This window comes from Lissotriton helveticus, chromosome 2_1, assembly GCF_964261635.1.
Source record: "Lissotriton helveticus chromosome 2_1, aLisHel1.1, whole genome shotgun sequence".
Classification (NCBI taxonomy): Eukaryota; Metazoa; Chordata; class Amphibia; order Caudata; family Salamandridae; genus Lissotriton; species Lissotriton helveticus.
In genome coordinates this window covers 1,990,176,443-1,990,195,402 of record NC_136059.1, presented here as the reverse complement: position 1 = coordinate 1,990,195,402, position 18,960 = coordinate 1,990,176,443, and the positions used below count along the sequence as shown (strand labels likewise).

The following is an 18,960-nucleotide window of genomic DNA, read 5'->3' as shown; positions in this document are numbered from 1 at the left end:
TGCAGAAAGGAACCAACATCCGTGTGCATTGGTGGTGCCTATATAGGGAGATCATGGATGATCTCTTAAGGGCAGTGTTAAGTCGAACAGTTTGTGCACTACTGCATTAGTTAGTACCTGAATTAATAATGAGTCCACTGCAGATTGGTTTGCTAGACAGACAAAATAGTAAATACAACAGGGACTCAATCAATCCTTCTCCTCCCCAACCCAAGAGCTGTGGATACATTGTATAACTTATAGAAATGCCCACAGAGGGCATCAACAATTCATCATAATTGGCTCCACAGCACTGGGATGCCCCCGGGTAACCATGCGCTTTAGAAATGTTCCTTCATTTATTCATTCATTCATCATTAGTAATCAATCCAAGTGTGTCAGAATAGTGTACAATACAATAACTCACTTATATTAGCAGATGTCTCCGATATGAATGGGAAACGAGTTTCCATGAAAGCATCACGTTTTACGTGTGTTAAATTTTAAACTGTTAAAATATGTACAAGTCTCAGCAAAGAAGATCACAATGGCACACAATCTATCCATCGTTTCACTAGTAGGTGATATATAGGTTTGATGATCTGTTATGGAACACATTTAAGCTTACATATATAAATATGAGCATCTTCTAAAAAACAGCAGTCTCTTTTTGCAGGGCTCGTCGTGAATGCTCTCATTTGGTTTCTTCCCCTAGGTAAATCACAATAGTTGGTCCTTTTGCTCTAAAGGAATTCAAGGACCCAGAACAGTAGAAATGCTTCTTGTTCAATAAATAGTATTTATAGGCAGATTTATACACTCCAGTTTCACTCTGCCATTTAACTACTGTTTGATAAACCTTGTGATGTCCTCTTTCCGAAAATCGAGGGCAAATTTGACTGCCAAAAAAGTAGATCATATAGTTCAATTTTTTTCTATTGCACTGTCAGGTCAACTCCCACTCAAATGTGGAAGGAACCGTTATCTAGTATTAACACAGTTAATGAAAACACTGTTCGAGCCCATGCACAAGACAGGACTTGAATTTCTAGCAATGAAGACATGATTGTCGTGAAGAATTGGCAAATTGCATGCTATCACAGTACAAACTACAAACACATAAGACAGGGTAGTTATGAGGAAACCCCACACTACTTTCCCAAGATCTTATCCCAATTCTACAGTACAACTGCCAGTTATCTTTCAATAGCCAAAATCACAGGCCGAAGAGACCTTCAAATGCACGATATGAGAAGGACAGTCATATACTACATACAGAAAACAAAATAATACAGAAAGGAGAAACAGTCTGCTATCTTTTGCACCTCGCAACAAGGGGCTGCAAGTTACTAAAGGCACCATTGCAAGCTGGAGAGTCAAAGTAATCCATATATACTGCAAGGAAACTTGGTGCCAATAGGAGAGAAACCGAGAGCACATTCAAAAGGAAACACGCATTGGCCTAGCCAATAGGTCTCGCCTTTGGGACCTTATAAGTATTTAGTTATGGAGCACAATATCCTTGGTGCAACAACATCAACTGTTGCATGGATAAACACTTAAGGTCCCAAAGGCAAGACCTATTGGATATGCCAATGCTTGTTACTAAAGTGTTCTAGGCCCATCTCTAGGTTTACACCAAAGAAACCCAAACACTTTTGAAATAAACAGTTGTATTCTCTTTTTGACCCTTCATTAAAACTTTAAATTGACAGTAGTCTAAGAAATTAATGGAGTTCCATGGAGCACTGTGACAAAGATAGTTCTAGCCAAAAGAATCAGCAAGACCTTGATGTAGTTTACATTTTGCCTGCTCTCAATTCATGACACCCTAACAGTCACAATCACATGCAATCTTCTGTGTGACTAAAGCTATGGTGGTGAGCGAAGCACTATGTGGACATTTGCTAAAGATAAAGTTTCCATAATTTGTGAAATTCCCCCTTTACTAAAATTAATGAGTTCAACTGGATCCTGCTAGCGCTTGGATACCCTCACTGGTGACAAAAATCACTCTATAAATCTACTGATTGATTTCAATATATTCTGCGTAGCATCAGGACATTTTTATTTCCCATAGAGGTCAACATTAAAAGGGGGCGTTTAACCCAAAACCAGGGCCATGTCCAAAGTAAAGCACATTAGTCATAATGTATACGTTCTATGAGTGGGACAAAGCAAAGCCATTTCATTTTCCTAAAGAGGGAGCAAAATAACCACAAAGAAAATAGAAGATTTCTCATTTTCAATATGCAGGTACCCCAACATGTCAACTTTGTACGACCTTTTTATAGGGGATTATGTGAAAGTTAAATGTAACCCTATTCGAAGGGAATTAGAAAGGCAAGTAAATCCGCCGGTTATATTACTCTTTCACTGCGAGTTGTAAAACATCTGGAGAGCAAACAGGGCCCACATTATAGAAGATATTAAATTATAAGATAACTATAGAGTTCAGTGGGTAAAAAAGCTAGCCACTTCAGCACACATTGGTGTTGCTTTACACTCCTTTTAAATTGTCATAAAGCCAGCATCAAAACCCTGTTGTCCATTACAGTTAGTCTCACGACTGCATAGATACGATCTGCCAACGTTAAGTGGTGTATACTTAGCAACCTGGAAACAATAGGTAACTCAAGCTTTCAGCAGGACACAGTCCATAACTTGATCTTGCTCGGGTTACTATTTCTTACAAGAAATGAGGCACACTAGAGAAGCAGCACCCTCGGGTACACGGTGAGAGAAACCAAACCCACACTAGGTTAAGTATAAACAAAGTGTGTTCAGGTGAAATCCTACAGCATGAATTCAACATACACCTAATCCCAGGTAGCATCCAAATGCTACGCATTGCAAATAAGCACATCTGCAGTTATAGTTTTAAAAAACATACATTTAGGAAGTTGAGGATCATTTCTAGTTAACAGGTAACCTTATAATACCATTAACAAGAGACAATACTGGTTGCCATTCAAAACTCTATTTTAATTATGATTTACACAAATATAGACTAGTTGCATTCAATTTCATTACAAGACTGGAGGCTACCATTATGCATACAACTTATAATGCAGACCCAAGCAGCCGCATACATCACAAAGCAAAAGTTCCATATTAGAACGTTATAAAACAAATAAAAGGCATGAGCACTAGGGAATCAGCCTCTTTTAAATGCTGCTCCAAGCAGATAAGTTCCTTACTCTTATTCATGTTACTGATTGTTATTAATTATTGCTTTGGTAAAATTATCCTTTATTAATGCCTTTTGACTTTTAATTTATAAGCCTTTCATTATGCCTTAGACTGTTTACTGCATTGTTATGCCTTAATACCTATTAGGATTCCCCATCCCCCCTTCCCTCCTTCACTCGGTTATCCAACCTCCAATTTATGGAGATTGGCTCCCCTTTGTTACCTTTATGGTTTGTCTTAATTTGTGCATGTATTCTAACCAGTTTAAATAGTGTTTTCTGATTTGTTTACCCTCAAATTATATTTGCGCTAAACTCGCGCGACCGGCCCGCACTCCTATCAGCTCCCGAACTCAGTCATCGGCTCGGTCTCACCTTCTCTCATGCCTCACGAGAACGATAAGTGTTCACGGAGGACTCCTATCTCCTTGGAAAGCTATTCACGGAGGTCTCCCTTCTTCTGGCAAAGCTACCTTCCGACTTTGTTTCAACGGAATCGACACTGAGACCATACCGCCCGTATTTCAGACTCCGTTGATCTCCAATTTACCATGCCGTCTCAGCGAGACTTTCCCCTCCGCGGATTAAAGGAAGGACCCTCAGCAACACACGGCCGCATCGTGTTGTTGCCAAGGGTCTTTCCTCCACTTTCGGACTGATACTACCGTTTTTCAATCAGCTGCTTAAGCTCGAGACATCGAGCAGTTTAGACACAACGAGCTATAATTTCACCGCGACAAGCGTTTTTTCACAGTGGATTTAGGATTTAATAATTCATTTGCAGCTAATCTTGCAGCTAATCCTTCATTAACTATATTGGCCCCATTTAACTCAAATTTAGCCCTTATTTTCTTAAATTTTTACTTCCTATAAATCTTTCCCTTAACCTAAAAAAAAGGGGCTAAAATAAAAAATATATACATAAAAAAAAATATATATATATATATATTATATTATTTAGAGCTTATATATTCATGATGACAACGATCATGATGATAATACATCTGAATTCCCTGATGAATACATCCTTGACCTGGATGAAGACAACCAGGGTTTTGATTTCAAACCCTTTAAAGAAAACATCCCTTCCTCTTCCAAAGATAGCATCTTGGATCCTCTGGGTGAGGAGATGTTTTCCCCTTTAACATTAAACATCCCCGGAACTCAGAATGGGTCACTCATGATCATGTCAGCAAATTTATTACAAAGTGGCAGAGAAATCCTCTAGAGAGAGACACCCGCAATCTCTTAAGAGCAGAATGTTCAAAACCCTCAGTGGAAAGGAAGGTCTGTAGTACCCTAAACCTCGACCCCGAACTCATAAAATACCTTTTCAAACGTGGTAGGGATCCGAGAAAAGGAATGGAGAGGTCCCTTAAAATTTGTCAAGACCTTCTCCTTGATGTACTAGGACCTTTGGCTAAAATCATTGTTGCTGCCGAGGATAGCTATATCAATGGCTCTCCATTAAACACAGATATTATCCGTGGATGGAGTCAGAGGGCCTTAGTCTTATTAGGCAACGCCAATGCCGGTCTCAACTCAGAAAGAAGAAGAGTTGTCCTTACTAAAATAAGCCCAACAATAAGCGACCTAGCTGACAAGGAACCCTCAATCTACCCAAAGGGTTTGCTTTTTAGTGAAGACCTAATTAAAACATTAGGTAAATATGTATCTACTTTCACAGCTCTAGATAAAGCCCACCAACATATGAAACGAGTCTTCAACTCCAAGAACCTTTTTGGCAGGACCGGGGCCAATCTTCCGGCCGCTTCAATCGCAGGCCCTGTTCGAGATCCAGGGGTTTTGGTGGAAGAGGCTTTCAATCCTCCAATCAAGCCCAATTCTTCCCTCCGAGAGGAAGAGGATTCCGCTCGAGAGGCTTCAGAGCAAGAGGAGCAACTAACGACAGCAACTCTCAGAGTGAGTACTACAATTCCTCACCCCCCTCCCTTTTCTTCCCCAAAAGTGGGAAGCAGACTAAAGTTCTTTGCTCAGAACTGGAAACTAATTACTCAAGATCCTTGGGTTCTAAATACTGTAAATGGGTTTACTATAGACTTTACAGAAACCCCTATACAAAATTCACTTCCCAGAGAAATCCCGCTTACCTTAGATCAAGAGAAGATAATAGAGGAAGAGATCTCCTCAATGCTTCAGAAAGGCGCAATCATATAAGTCCCTACGCACCTGCTGAGATTTGTAAGTACTCTCTTTCTTGTAGAGAAAAAAGACAAAGGTTGGAGACCTGTTATAAATCTAAGGGAACTCAACAAATACCTTGTTTACAGACACTTCAAGATGGAGGGCATCCATCTTCTATGGGACTTATTATTAGAAGGGGACTGGTTGGTCAAACTAGATCTGAAAGATGCTTACTTTACCATCCTTATGGCCAAGGAGCATCAACCCTTCCTTCAGTTCAATTGGAAAAAACGTCTGTTTCAATTCCAAGCTCTTCCCTTCGGCCTATTATCTGCCCCTTGGTGTTTCACCAAGATAATGAGGTCAGTTGCCTCGTCTCTATGAGAAAAGGGTATTCGTATGATCATATACTTAGATAATATCCTTATCATGTCTCAAGATTATTCTCAAATACTTCAAGATCTCAAGACTGTAGTAGACCTTTTGGAGAATCTGGGATTTATTGTAAACAAGGAGAAGTCAATACTATCTCCCTCAAGATAAATGGAATTCCTGGGTTTCACTGTTGACACCATGAATTGCCTTTTTCCACCAAAGAAGATTTCCAAAATTAAAAAAAGAGATAAAACATGTCCTGAAACATCAGAACCTATCCTAAGAGAATTAGCCAGACTCCTGGGCCTTCTATCGTCTTCTCTACAAGCTATCTTTCCGGGCCCCCTCAATTATCAAGCCCTTTAAAGGATAAAAGCGAATGCACTGAGATCAGGCCTGTGATACGGAGATCGTGTTTCTTTAAACCAGGAAGCCATTTTGGAACTGACCTGGTGGTTAGACAACTTAGATGCTTGGAACGGAAGAGCAATCTTTGGCTCAGCTCCAGACTTTATTCTAGAATCAGATGCGAGCCTTCATGGCTGGGGTGCCTGACTCCTAGATCAGAACACAGGGGGAGTTTGGTCTCAAGAAGAATCTTTGCACCATATAAATTTCTTAGAACTCACTGCAGGTCTTTATGCACTAATGAGTTTCAAACACTCTCTTCAGGGCAGATCTGTTATACTAAAAAAGGACAACATGTCCGCAGTGGCTTACATAAATCACCTAGGAGGTACCAAATCAGTAGACCTCTCGAACTTGGCCAAAAAACTCTTGATGTTCTGCCTAGAACACAAGATCTCTCTAAGAGAGGAATACCTTCCTGGGAAATCTAACCTTTGTGCAGATTGGAACACGAGGTTCCTCTTGGATCACAGCAACTGGAAACTCCATGTTTCTGGTTTCAATTCCCTCAACACTTTTTGGGGTCCTTTCCAAATAGATCTTTTTGCGAGCAGACTGACATTCTAACTGAAAGATTATTACAGCTGGATGCCCGACCCGGGTGCTCTAGCGGTCAACGCCTTTCTCCAATCTTGGGAAGGGATCAATGTTTATGCTTTTCCCCCCTTTGCAATGATCCAGAGAGTTCTTCAGAAGGTGAGACATCATCACTCTTCAATCGTACTAATAACTCCCTTTTAGCCATCTCAGGCATGGTTTCCCACCGCCCTGGAGCTTGCCTTCAACCTCCCCTCCCTAATCCCTCTCCTTCCAGACCTTCTTACAGACGTAGATGGTCAAATTCACCCTCTTGTTATAACAGGGAATTTGAGCCTTCTTGCCTGGAGAGTGTCAGGAGATCCAATGATCTTGCAGGACTTTCGTCGACAGCTTCAAATCTCCTTGGAGAATCTTGGGCCCTGGGACACACTACCGATACAACATTTGGAAAGTTCGGTTTAGTTGGTGCTTGGAAAGGAACATGGATTCCGTGGAAGCACCTATCGTTAACATAGTTAATTTTCTAGTAGAACAATTTCGAAAGGGGTCCAAGTTATAGATCTATCAATTGCTATAGATCAGCTATTTCAGCAGGTCATGCCCTAGTCAACGGTAAAACGGTAGGTAAAAAAGCTATTATTTGTAGAATCCTTAAGAGTATCAGACTTAGGAGACCTCCAAATCCTAGATATCAATCTCTGTGGGATGTCAAATTAATTCTTGACCTTTTCTGTAGTTGGCTTGATAATTCTCTTTTGAACAGGAAGAACCTTTCAATCAAACGAGCTACACTTCTTTGCTTGATTTCTTGTCGTAGAGTCTCTGATGTTAAAACTCTTGATATTTCTTATAGGTCCTATGATATTTTTGAGTCAAATTTGAACTGCATAGAAGAACCAATTCTATTTTCTACCCACGCTTTGATATATTTAAAAAACTTTGTGTTGTGGACTGTATGAAAGAATATGACTTAAGGATGAATGCACTTCGCCCCTCTGGTGTGGATCAGTTACTCATATCCTTTGTTAAGCCTCACAAAGGTATTACCTCGGCCTCTATTGCAAGATGGGTTAAATTGTTATGAACCTTGCAGGTATCGATCTGAATATTTATAAACCTCATTCTATCAGAGGTGCAATGGCCAGTAAGTCATTCTGGTCAGGTGGTAAGTTAGATGATATTCTTAAAGCTGCTGATTGGTCTAATTCTAGAACTTTTGCTCATCACTATTGCAAACCAATCACCCATATGTCTGATGTTGTCTTACATGGCTACCAACATGCATAATGGTAGTCTCCGGTCTTGTAATGAAATTGCGATTCTCCTATTACCATGACTTGAGAATCTGGATTTCATTAAAGACACAGAGGCTAACTTTATCCCTCCCACCTTTTCCCTTGGGTGGTTGATTTTAACATACAGTATACTTTTTCATATCTTATATTTACTTCTGTGATATGTTTATTTTGAATGCTTACTTTGCATTTATAATGATTATACTTCTTTACAGAATTGTTCTTTGCTATTTTGCATTTCTGGAATCATTTATATCTCCTTCTCTTTTTCAGATAATCTCTCGTAATCTCGTGTTCCTGACCCACGGATCAATTTATTCATCTTTCTCTTCTTCATGATACACTAAAGAACTTATGAGTTTTACTTGAAGTTTATTGACTTTTTCCTGGAAGTTTATTGGACCTTTCCTTTCTTTACACCACATTTAAAAGAGGCTGATTCCCTAGTGCTCATGTCTCTTATTTGTTTTATAATGTTCTAATATGGAACTTTTGCTTTGTGATGTATGCGGCTGCTTGGGTCCGCATTAAAAGTTGTATGCATAATGTTAGCCTCCATGTCTTTAATGAAATCCAGATTCTCTAGTCATGGTAATAGGAGAATCACAATTTCTTGTCAAAGTGTTTCCATGTGAACAATTTTATGCAATCTCTCTAAATTTTAAAATTACCAGACAACATTCTGTTCATATACAAAAACAAGGAAATAGTCTAGAAAGTAAGTTACTGCTGAAGCACTTTTATTCCATGGTTGACCAACAGGAATTGGGGAACTACAACATCAAAACGCACCTGTCAGGGGCATCCAATGAACCATGACATTTTCGATAAGAACATGGGCTTGAACTAAGGTGGGATCAAGGGCAGTGTACCTAGACACGTGTCTCGGTACTAAGCTGCATTTAACATGCTTTCTGAACTTCACCCAGGTTAGAATAGTGAAATTGGGACCTATCAGAAATATTCAGGCAAAAGAAAAACATGCCATTAAAAGCCTGTATTTTTTCTTTCCAGAAAACTCTAGCTGCTTTTTATTGATCTGACTCAGGCAAGTAATGCCTTGGACCAAGTATAGTAATAAAAAAAACGTTTTAAAAACGGAAATACCCCCATTTATGAGAATACCCAGCTTCACAGCATCTACGTATGTGTGATAAGACAGGCATATACATAGATATGTAATCTGCATCTGAAAACAAACAATGAATGGTATAATGGCAATAGTCTACTAGGAGCGTTTTTTCTTAGAATTGGTCGGGAACTATACATCCTGAAGTAGCTAAAAAATTGCTATTTGGGGACGGTAAGGAGCACTTCAAGGCTAAAAGGCAATTGGTGACTTGCATCGTCCAGGGCACAATACAGACTTCCATTTGTATTTGTGCAATTCACACTGCCTGATATATCCAGAAACTATGTGGACTTTGTATTACTTACTTTGGCCACCTACAAAGAAAGCAATTTTTTAAATATGATCAGGATTATATACCACAAGACTCCCAATGGTGAGGTCTCTCAGTGCTTGTGAGCTGTGACAGCATGTGTAACATACCTAGTTCACTGCTGCTGTAAAATGTGTCACTCCATGTACCTGAACTGCACGATTATGCATTCTCATCTGTGTTTGGGGGGCGGGGATTGAAGGCAGTTACGTTTGCGCCTGTGTAAAAGTTGATGACGAAATCCTAAAGCAGTTGCTGCAACATTGCCTTGCTAGCTTTGCAACCAAATAGGAGAAGCATGCAAGGCAGCAAAGACAGGAGAGAAATGGAGAGAAAGAAAAGTAAGTAATACGGGAGCGAGGAGCGGCACACGCAGTTGCCAGGGGCTAAAAGTTGAAAAGAGAGGAAAAAATAAATAAAACACGAAAATGAAGCATCGGAAAAGGGAAATAAAAGAAGCATGCAAGACAGCGAAGACAGGAGAGAAATGGAGAGGAAGAAAAGTAAGTAATGCAGTAGCGAGGAGCAGCACGCGCAGTTGCCAGGGGTTGAAAGTTTACAAAACAAGCATTGGGCACACATAAGGAAAACACAGGAAGCATGCAAGGCAGCAAAGACAGGAGAGAAATGGAGAGGAAGAAAAGTAAGTAATGTGGTAGCGAGGAGCGGCGTGCGCAGTTGCCAGGGCCTAAAGGTTTACAAAACAAGCATTGACCGCGCAGCCGTGAAAGTGACACGGCCGCGAAAGTGATAGCGTGCTGTAAGGGTGCACAGCAATGCGCTTAATGAGCCTTGAGCAATGCGAGGAATACGTGTTACTGTGCGCGTAACCGCATGCTCTAGGCCACACTAAAAGCTGTGGTCTGCTTTTCAAAGCCCACTCACTAAATGTCTCGCCAGAGCAGCGCATGCGCTGGCTAAGGCGAGACCTAAAAAGAGCAACAATAGCACTCAGAGGCAATTGTCATTGAATGAAACCTGCATGGCGGCAACTTGGCCATCAGTGCACACATCTACAAAACAATACTGTATTGATATGCTGAGTGGTAAAAAAGCCCAGGTGGAACCAAAGCTCCTAAGACACACATTCACATTCATACTCAGTTCAACTTTACCTCCCAAGTAGGCAGAATACCACTTTATAATCAATGCACTGCATGTAATTTCAGAAAAGATTCATGCTGCAAAACATAAGGTTAACCTACCTGTAGGAGTAGTTTTGAAGCTTCATCCAAAAGCAACACTCCGGCCTCCTCATCGAAGAGGTATGAAACATTAAGGAATTAGAAGGTTGACATGCCAAAGGAGAGTAATTAGACGTGAGAGGCACCAAAAGGAAAAAAACAGAACCTGAAGTTAGCAAGCACGCCGAGACGCTTCGGGTTATACTTCAAATGTGATAGGGAGATGGATAAAGTCACCAAATGGCTGATGACCCCTGAAGGAAGAGGGGAAAAACACAAAAAAGAAAATTCCTGACTCAACCACAATGGTAAAATAATACTTACCATGTTAATCTAGAAAAGTCTTCACACTGAAAAACTAAGTCTGGCCGTCTTGGCTTACCCAACACCCACTCTATTGTGGATGGCCGGAAATTGATCCTGGTCCCCAGTCAACTGCAAACTTTGACTGTCACTGGAGCCTTCTGTTCTCTTGGTCTTTTTACCTTACAGCTTTAAAAATCAAGATCTCTTGTTTCTAATATTCAATTTGAACCATTTTTGGGTCTTGTTGCTCCATACTATTTTCTGGTTTCCAAATTGGTTTAGGAAGTGTATTGTGTTGTCTGCCTAGCTTTACTGTTGTTGTTGTTTGAACAGAAACCTTATTACTCTGGAAAATCGCATGCTGCATGAGCTGTTGCTACCAGACTGAGAATGTGTTCTCATTCCAGAGTGTATTTGTTAGGTAAGTGAGGTACCCTCCTCTTAAATTACTAATCAACTTTCTGACAGGGGGAAACTAGTGTTTTTGTTAATGGTTTGAAAGTTTTTAACCATGAGCCACTAGCAGAGATACATTTTCAAATACCCGTGGCAAGTGATTTAGTAACTCTGCACAACAGATAGATGTAGGAACAACTGGTACTGTAACTGGACGTAGATACACGAGTGCCTCCTACCGAATGAATGGGTTTACTTATGTTGCATTCCAACATTATCAGGAAATGCATATTTAAGTTGCCATGCAGAAAAGGGCCAATGGTTGAAGACGAGTGGATCAAAACATTTAAATTATGTGGTTGTCTAAAAACACAAATTGTGGGGTAACTTAATAGCATTTACTAAAATGAAGTTAACACGTCAGCTACATTGTCTGGGAAGATTTGGGTTACATTTCATGGAACTGTGTCGGCCCATGCAAAACGATGGGAGTACAGTGATCATATTTACTTACTACACATTTGACTGACATGGGCAAGTTATGCATAATTTTAATTAAAGAAAAGAATGCTGTGCACATATCAGTAAAAAAAAAAGTTTTTTTTATTTTTTGTATAAAAGTGCCAAAATATTCACCAACAATGTATTCTATTTCAACAACCGGAAAACCCTAGTAATCAAAACTGCAAGCATTGTTCACATTATTTAACCAGCTTCTTTCACATATTCCCGCAGTAGCCAGAGTCCCTTGAAAGTGAAAAGTTTGCATTTCGATTGGCTGTCGTAGTCCAAATGTCCAAGTTCATGTAAGCATTGAATGGATTAAACCTGGGAGAATATTCCTGCTTGCAAATCATGGCCTGACTTTCAACATGATCTGCATGTGGTGTGGTGGGGCTGACTGGGCAACAGCCATCATATATGTCATTCTGAGGCGCCCAGATGGAACCAAAGAGTCCAGACATAGGAGACAAGCTTCGGGTCGAGAGGTAGGGCTGAAATACAAAATGGCAGTCAATTTAGCTTTGGTCAAACGCAGGTAAAATACAGACATAACTATTGTTGCTAGCACTGAAGTTTATTTTCAAGGGTAATTTAGATAGCTAATTATTGTGCATCAGCATGTTATTTGCTTTCCAGAGCTCAGTACCTTTTCGACTTCCAGTTTAGAGGGGGAAAGAAAATGTGTTTAATATTTAAAACCTGGAAGGTCTCCTAGGTATAAAGATTAACTTTCTGACTGGTCAGTAGAACTTCAGGAAAGAAGCAAGTATCCTAACCCTAGTATATTTCTCTCACAAACTGACGTGCGTTAACCATGCAACCAGCTTACCCTCTTGGCTAGATTTAGCCACAAATATAATGTGTTTATGTTTCATGTTAATTAAGTAAACATTCTAGCACGCACTCTGTAAGCATCCAAGCGAAGAATTTTTTTTAAAAATGTACTCTTATTATGTAGAGTAAATTGGGTACAAGTAAAATACATACTCCTAAATACAATTAAAACAATAAAACAATGAAATTAAAAACAATCACACAGACCTCACTATAAACTCGGTTAACCCATTACCACAAATGGAGGCAACACACATATAAATCTAATGCAATAGGTGGAACACCGTGGAATTAACCTTGTAGGTGCCCAAAAATTGCACGTAAAAAAACTAAAGATAAGCATCATGATATCAAGCAATCATTATGTACCAATCACATTTCACTGGTCTAAAAATCTAATTGGTTGGGTTTAAAACTTTAGAGTTTGCAGACATCTTGTAGTTATTTAACTAGATTTTATTTGTAAGCCTTTGTTGTGTTAAGACTTATGTCCGGTTCCTCACAGTGCACATTCAGAACACACACACACACACACACACACACACACACTTATTGTTTTTTGTGGCATTTGTTTTTCATAGCATAGTAGCATTTCATACAATACTTAAATCATGGTTGGGTGAAAAAATCTTCAGAGGGGAACATTTCTTGCACCTAACAAACCAGTAACTTACCTTCTGTAACACTTTATCAAGTAGAGATTCTATCTAACCACAGTTACATTCCTTAGAATTATCCCCAGGCATCAGACTGGATCTGGACATTTCTGAGCAGTACCCCTGCACGCAGGTTGGTTGCATCGTTCTGCTCAGTGTCATCGTCCACGTCGGAAGTGACGTATGCAGCACCTCGGTGCGCTGACCACAGTTTATCATGTGACATTCCACGCCAGGAGTACAGAGCCACGATAAATACAGACCACTCGTTTGAATTTCTAGGGCCCTCTTGGCCACAGAGTGCGGAGGATTGATGGGGAATCTGCAGCTAGATAGAGTCTCTACCATATAAAGCGTTACCAGAAGTAACATGTTCATTTGATAGAGACTTCTAGCCACAGATTCCTTACCTTAAAATAGATACCCAAGCAATGCCTCCCCGAAAGCGGGTCTGCAAACCCAACTTAGACCAGGAAGTCCTGCAGGATCGAATATGCAAAAGACGAATCCCAACGGACCTGAACTGTCCAGACAGTAGTGATTCGTAAGCATGTACAGTGAAGCCCACTTGCAGCCTGACAGATATCTAGGACTGGAACGCTGCGAGCTAAAGTAGAGGTCGCAGCTTTGACGCTGGTAGAATAAGCACGCAAGCCCTCAGGTGGTTGACTTTTGGGCAATGCACAGCAGATCTTTATGCAGAGCGCTATCCATCAAGAGAGGGTTTGCTTTCTGCACAGTCCTAGCTTTCTTGGCCTTGGCGAATTCTACGAAGAGTTGATCACCCACCCAGAATTCTTTTGTGCAGTCAAGGTAGAATGACAACGCTCTTTTTTGGATCTGGAAGGTGGGAGTCTCTCCTGTTCCTTTGAAGGATGAGACGGGGCAAATAAATGTAGGTAGGGTGATTGTCTGGCCTACATGAAATGGAGTGACTAGTTTTGGGAGGAAGGAGGAACATGTCAGGACAACCAGTTTTTCAGAAGAAAAAGTAGTGTAAGGCGAGTGCAGTGAGGGCTACTGCAACCCGATGCCCCTCCTTGCCGATGTAAAGACAAACAGAAAGGCGATCTTGATGGTTAAAAACAGAGAAGGGTAGTTGTGCAACGTCTCAAAAGGGGTGCACATCATTAAAGTAAGGACCAGGGCTAAGTCCCACTGGGGCATGATGAATGGCCTGAGGGAAACATGTTGCAAACCTTTAAGAAATCTAGACACATGGGTGACTTAAATAAGGAAGGTTGGTCTGGCAACCACAAAAAAAACAAATCGCTGAAAGATCGCCCTTAACCGTGCCCAGAGCAGAGCCCTGCTGAGCCACAGAAAGAACAAATAATAGTACTTGTGAAAGAGGAGCAGATAGGGGATCAATCCCACAAACGGCAGACATATACTGATTTGGTGGAGGGACGCTGGCTGACAGAATAACATCACAGATTTCTGGTGGAAGGCTATCCACTGTCGATGCTCAATCTCCACGCATGAAGGTGCAGAGTGCGCAGGTTCGGGTGCAGAACCCTGCCCTGTTCCTGCAAAAGAAGAGGTTCCCGAGGAGGCAGCTTGACTGAAGGACAGATGCACATGCTCAACAGCGCAGGATACCAGACTCTCTGTGCCCAATCTTAGGCCCGATCTTCTTGAGAACTCTGGGAAGGAGTGGTATTGACAGAAATCCATACAGGAGGCCGGAGCTCCACTCGAGACTATAAGTGTTTCCAAGCGACAGCCGGTTTGGAAACTCCAGCAAGCAGTAGTGCTGACATTTTGCATTCTCAGCAGTGGCAAATACATCTAACTAATGCTTTCCCCACTCTTAGAAGAGGCCTTTGACCACCTTTGGATGGAGATGCCATTTGTGACGGGCTAGGCATTGATGGCTGGGTTTGACTGCCCTTACTTTTAGAGAGCCTTCCAGGTGTTGAACTTCAGGGGAAATGCCTTGGTGGTGTTTCAGCCCTTTCCAGAACTTTGCCGCATATGTCCCTTCGGCAAAAGACTGAGCGAGTGTAGCTTGGGCCTCCATAGTGACCATTGGCAGCACTTACGCAACCAAGTCCAGATTGTGTGAGAGTAACATCCCAAGAGACATGGAGAGTTCACTGACCGGAGTGTCGTGCTGGCTGAAGAGAACATTCTCTTGCCAAAGGTATCCAGCCTGTTGGATTCCCTTTCTGGTGGAGTGGAAAGAGACGTGCCAGGGTTAATTCTGGAAGTGGTGGCCTGGACCACCAAGCTCTCCAAAGTGTGGTGCTGGGTGAAAAAACTGGAGAGACAGCAGACAATCGTCCCATGCATAGGAGCCCCTGTGCAGGGCTTGGACCAGGCCACATGGAGAATGTTGGTGAGACTTTCATTAAAGGGGAGCCACGGACGGCAGCTGGAGATCACAGACCTCAGCCCCCCTACGTACCACCATAGCAAAAGAGGTCCCCTCATCTGTAGCTGCAGGAGGAAAGGGGGCGGACAATAACATCTCCCAAGCCTTGGTGCTCCTTGACTTGTCGGCAGCGTTCAACACCGTTGATTACACCATCCTTCTTCAGCGGGTCGAGAGCGCCGGCATCAGGGGCACCCCGCTGAGTTGGCTCACCTCCTTTCTACAAGATCGCAAGTAAGGTGTTCGCCTTGGCCCCTTTACATCTGATGCTAAAGACCTGACCTGTGGCGTCCCTCAGGGCTCTTCCCTTTCCCTGTTATTATTTAACCTCTACATCTCCCCTCTCATCTCCAGGCTGCGTGAGCAACCAGGGGTCGTCCTCAATTATGCGGATGACCTCCAGCTCATTTTTGAATTTGATTCTTCTCCTACCTCCATTGAAAACTTCCAATCTACCATGTCTTTCTTCAGCAATTGGATGAATGCAAACCAACTCAAGCTGAACCCAGGAAAGACCGAGCTTGTGCTTACTAGGCCCCCGGCCAACCCTTGGAGCTCCGGCTTCTGGCCACACTCACTGGGCAGTGCCCCTGCCCGGTGAGCTCGGTCAAGAGTCTTGGAGTCACAATTAGTGAGGACCTGACCATGAAACCCCAAATTAAATCTGTGCTCTCGGCTTGTTTCTTCCATCTCCGCCGCATCAGGAAGATTAGCAGGTTCCTCACTCACGAGGCCCTGGTTCAGACTATGCTTGGGCTGGTTGTTTCCCGTATTGATTATGGGAATGCGCTGTATGCTGGTATTCCCCTCTATCAGTCCCACCAGCTCCAGCTTATCCAGAAAAAAGCGGCCAGGCTGGTCTTCCGGCAGCCTAGGACAAGCTCGGCAAAGCCCCTCCTGAAGAACTTGCACTGGCTCCCTATGATCCAGCGCTGCTTCTTTAAGGTGGGCTGCCTGATTCATCAAGCCCTTGCCCAACAAGGCCCGGCTTTTATTTCCTCTCGTCTTCATCGATATATCCCTTCCCGAGCCCTTCGCTCCTCGAGTTCTAATCTGCTGTTGCCATGCCCTTTTAAACGGAAAAGATTGGGGGGACTCAGATTCGCTTCCCAAGCTCCCCTCTTCTGGAACTCCCTACCATCTGGCCTCCGTCTTATTCCTTCCTATCACTCCTTTAGGAAGGCGTTGAAGACTTGGTTATTCTCTCAAGCCTTCGATTAGTCATCAAATGACTAAGGTTATCATCCGGCAGTTCCCTCCTCTGTTTGTCCAAAGCGCCAAGAAGCCGCTGGTGAACGTGTGCTGTATAAATTCTTTTATCATATCATATATCAGGAGGAGGGGAGACCAAGCCAGCGTCAGGTGAGGCATCTAACCCTCTGGCATCTGCCAGATCCTCATGCCAGGTGTCAGCGGTATTATTCAATGGGCCACTATAACACTCCCATTCACCCTCTGTACTAGGGTTATCAAAGACAAAAGGCTCTGCCTCTGACCCAGAAGGCATTGCTCTGGACATCACCGGAACCAGTGTCCTTCAACGCTGGTCCTCCATGTAGGAGTCCAGGACAATAGGGATGGCGTCGTCTATGGCGGGCTCAGCAAGAGAGCAGGTGCCGGAGAAAGTCTCGGTTTCGCTGGCAACGCCGCTCCAGATTCAACACTGGATCCATGATGCCCGACTGACGCCGAGGGCATGAAAATCGGTGGGAATCCAGTAGAGGCCCCCCCCGAACCATAGGGGCACGAAAGTGCTCCAGAGGGTTTAGGCCGCCCATAAATGAGTTGCATGACCTCATAAAACTCACAAAGTTGGGCGGGGGGGGTCGCTCTGGGAAAATAGGAAAAGCGCGTAGCCAACCCTGTTTGAGGCTCTTCAGAGGTGTGGGTCTTGGAGTGCCAATGCTACTTTGTCGCGTCCGAAGGTTTCGATGGACATGGAGAACTCTAGGACCTCTTCAACTTCTTGGATGTTTTCTTGTGCGAAGGGTCCCGGGACCTTCCATGGGACAGGGATCTTGATCGTTGCAGTGTGGTCCGACACCGGCTGTCGATGAACTTGAGGGAGTGCTGCCTCAGCACCTTGGGTGCATGACACAGCAATTCTTGCAGGCCTTCGAGTCATAGTACTTCTCGAGGCACCATAGACAGACCAAGTGTGAGTCTGTCACAGGCACTTTTCTGCAACAGGTGCCACATGGTTTGGAACAAAACAGTTACTTGGGGTACATTCCTGTCACACCAGGGGAATGAATATGCTACTTACCAGTATGCATCTGTTCTTGGCATGTAGGGCTGCTAACATTCATATCTATTGCATAGATCGCCGCCTAGTGTTGGGTCCGGATGATTGCACATTGTTGTCCTGGAAGAGTCTTCGAAGTATCACGAGATAGGTGGCTCCTCCCCTGGACTACAGTGCGCATGGGCATCAACTCCATCCCCAGATTGTTTTTAGCCATTATGGCAAAGATGGAGTGCGATAGTGTAAACGATGTCCATGCTAGTGATGAAATGCATGAAGTAGTCTGCAGCTGCTACAGGCGCCGGGGAGGAGGGCGGGCGATATGAATGTTAGCAGCCCTACATGCCAAGAACAGATGCATACTGGTAAGTAGCATATTCAGTTCGAGGCATGTGGGCTGCTAAATTCATATCTATTGCATAGAATACATAGCAGTCCCCTCATGAACGGCGGCCGCCCGTGCCAGCTGCAGAAGTCTGAAAAAGAGTTTTGAGAACAGCCTGTCCTACAGCTGCCTGCTGTTTGGAGTGGACATCTACACAGTAATGTTTGGTAAATGTATGTGGTGTAGCCCACGTGGCTGCTCTGCAAATATCCTCTAAAGGAATGTTACCTAGGAATGCCATGGAGGCCCCCAGTTTGCGTGTGGAGTGCGCCCTGGGGGGGGACCGTTAAAGTGCGTTTAGCCTTCTGATAACAAATCTGAATGCATTTAACGATCCACCTGGCTATTCCAGCTTTGGAAATAGCGTTGCCTTTGTGCTGTGCGGAGAAGGCAACGAAAAGTTGCTGTGTCTTCCTAAAGGGTTGTGTTCTGTCAATATAGTACATCAATGCCCTTTTAACGTCTAGCGTGTGGAGCATTCTTTCTGCTACTGTTTCTGGGTTTGGAAAGAATGCGGGCAGTTCAATGGTTTGATTGACATGAAACTGTGACACCACCTTCGGAAGGAACTTGGGGTTAGTGCGGAGCACTACCCTGTTTGAATGCACTTGTATAAATGGCTCTTGTATCGTGAGCGCTTGTAGCTCACTAACACGCCTTAGAGACGTGATAGCAATAAGGAAAGCCACTTTCCATGT

General features: G+C 42.9%; 1 protein-coding gene across 1 annotated transcript in view; it reads right to left on the bottom strand.

The window, feature by feature from the left end:
- Nucleotides 1-11,847: 11,847 nt before the first annotated feature.
- Nucleotides 11,848-18,960, bottom strand: part of TMEM131L (transmembrane 131 like) — a 673,742-nt gene continuing 666,629 nt past the window's right edge. The window contains exon 35 of the mRNA XM_078676947.1: nt 11,848-12,256. Coding sequence (XP_078533073.1) covers nt 11,981-12,256 — 276 coding nt within the window. The 3' untranslated portion in view covers nt 11,848-11,980. The remainder of the gene's footprint in view (nt 12,257-18,960) is intronic.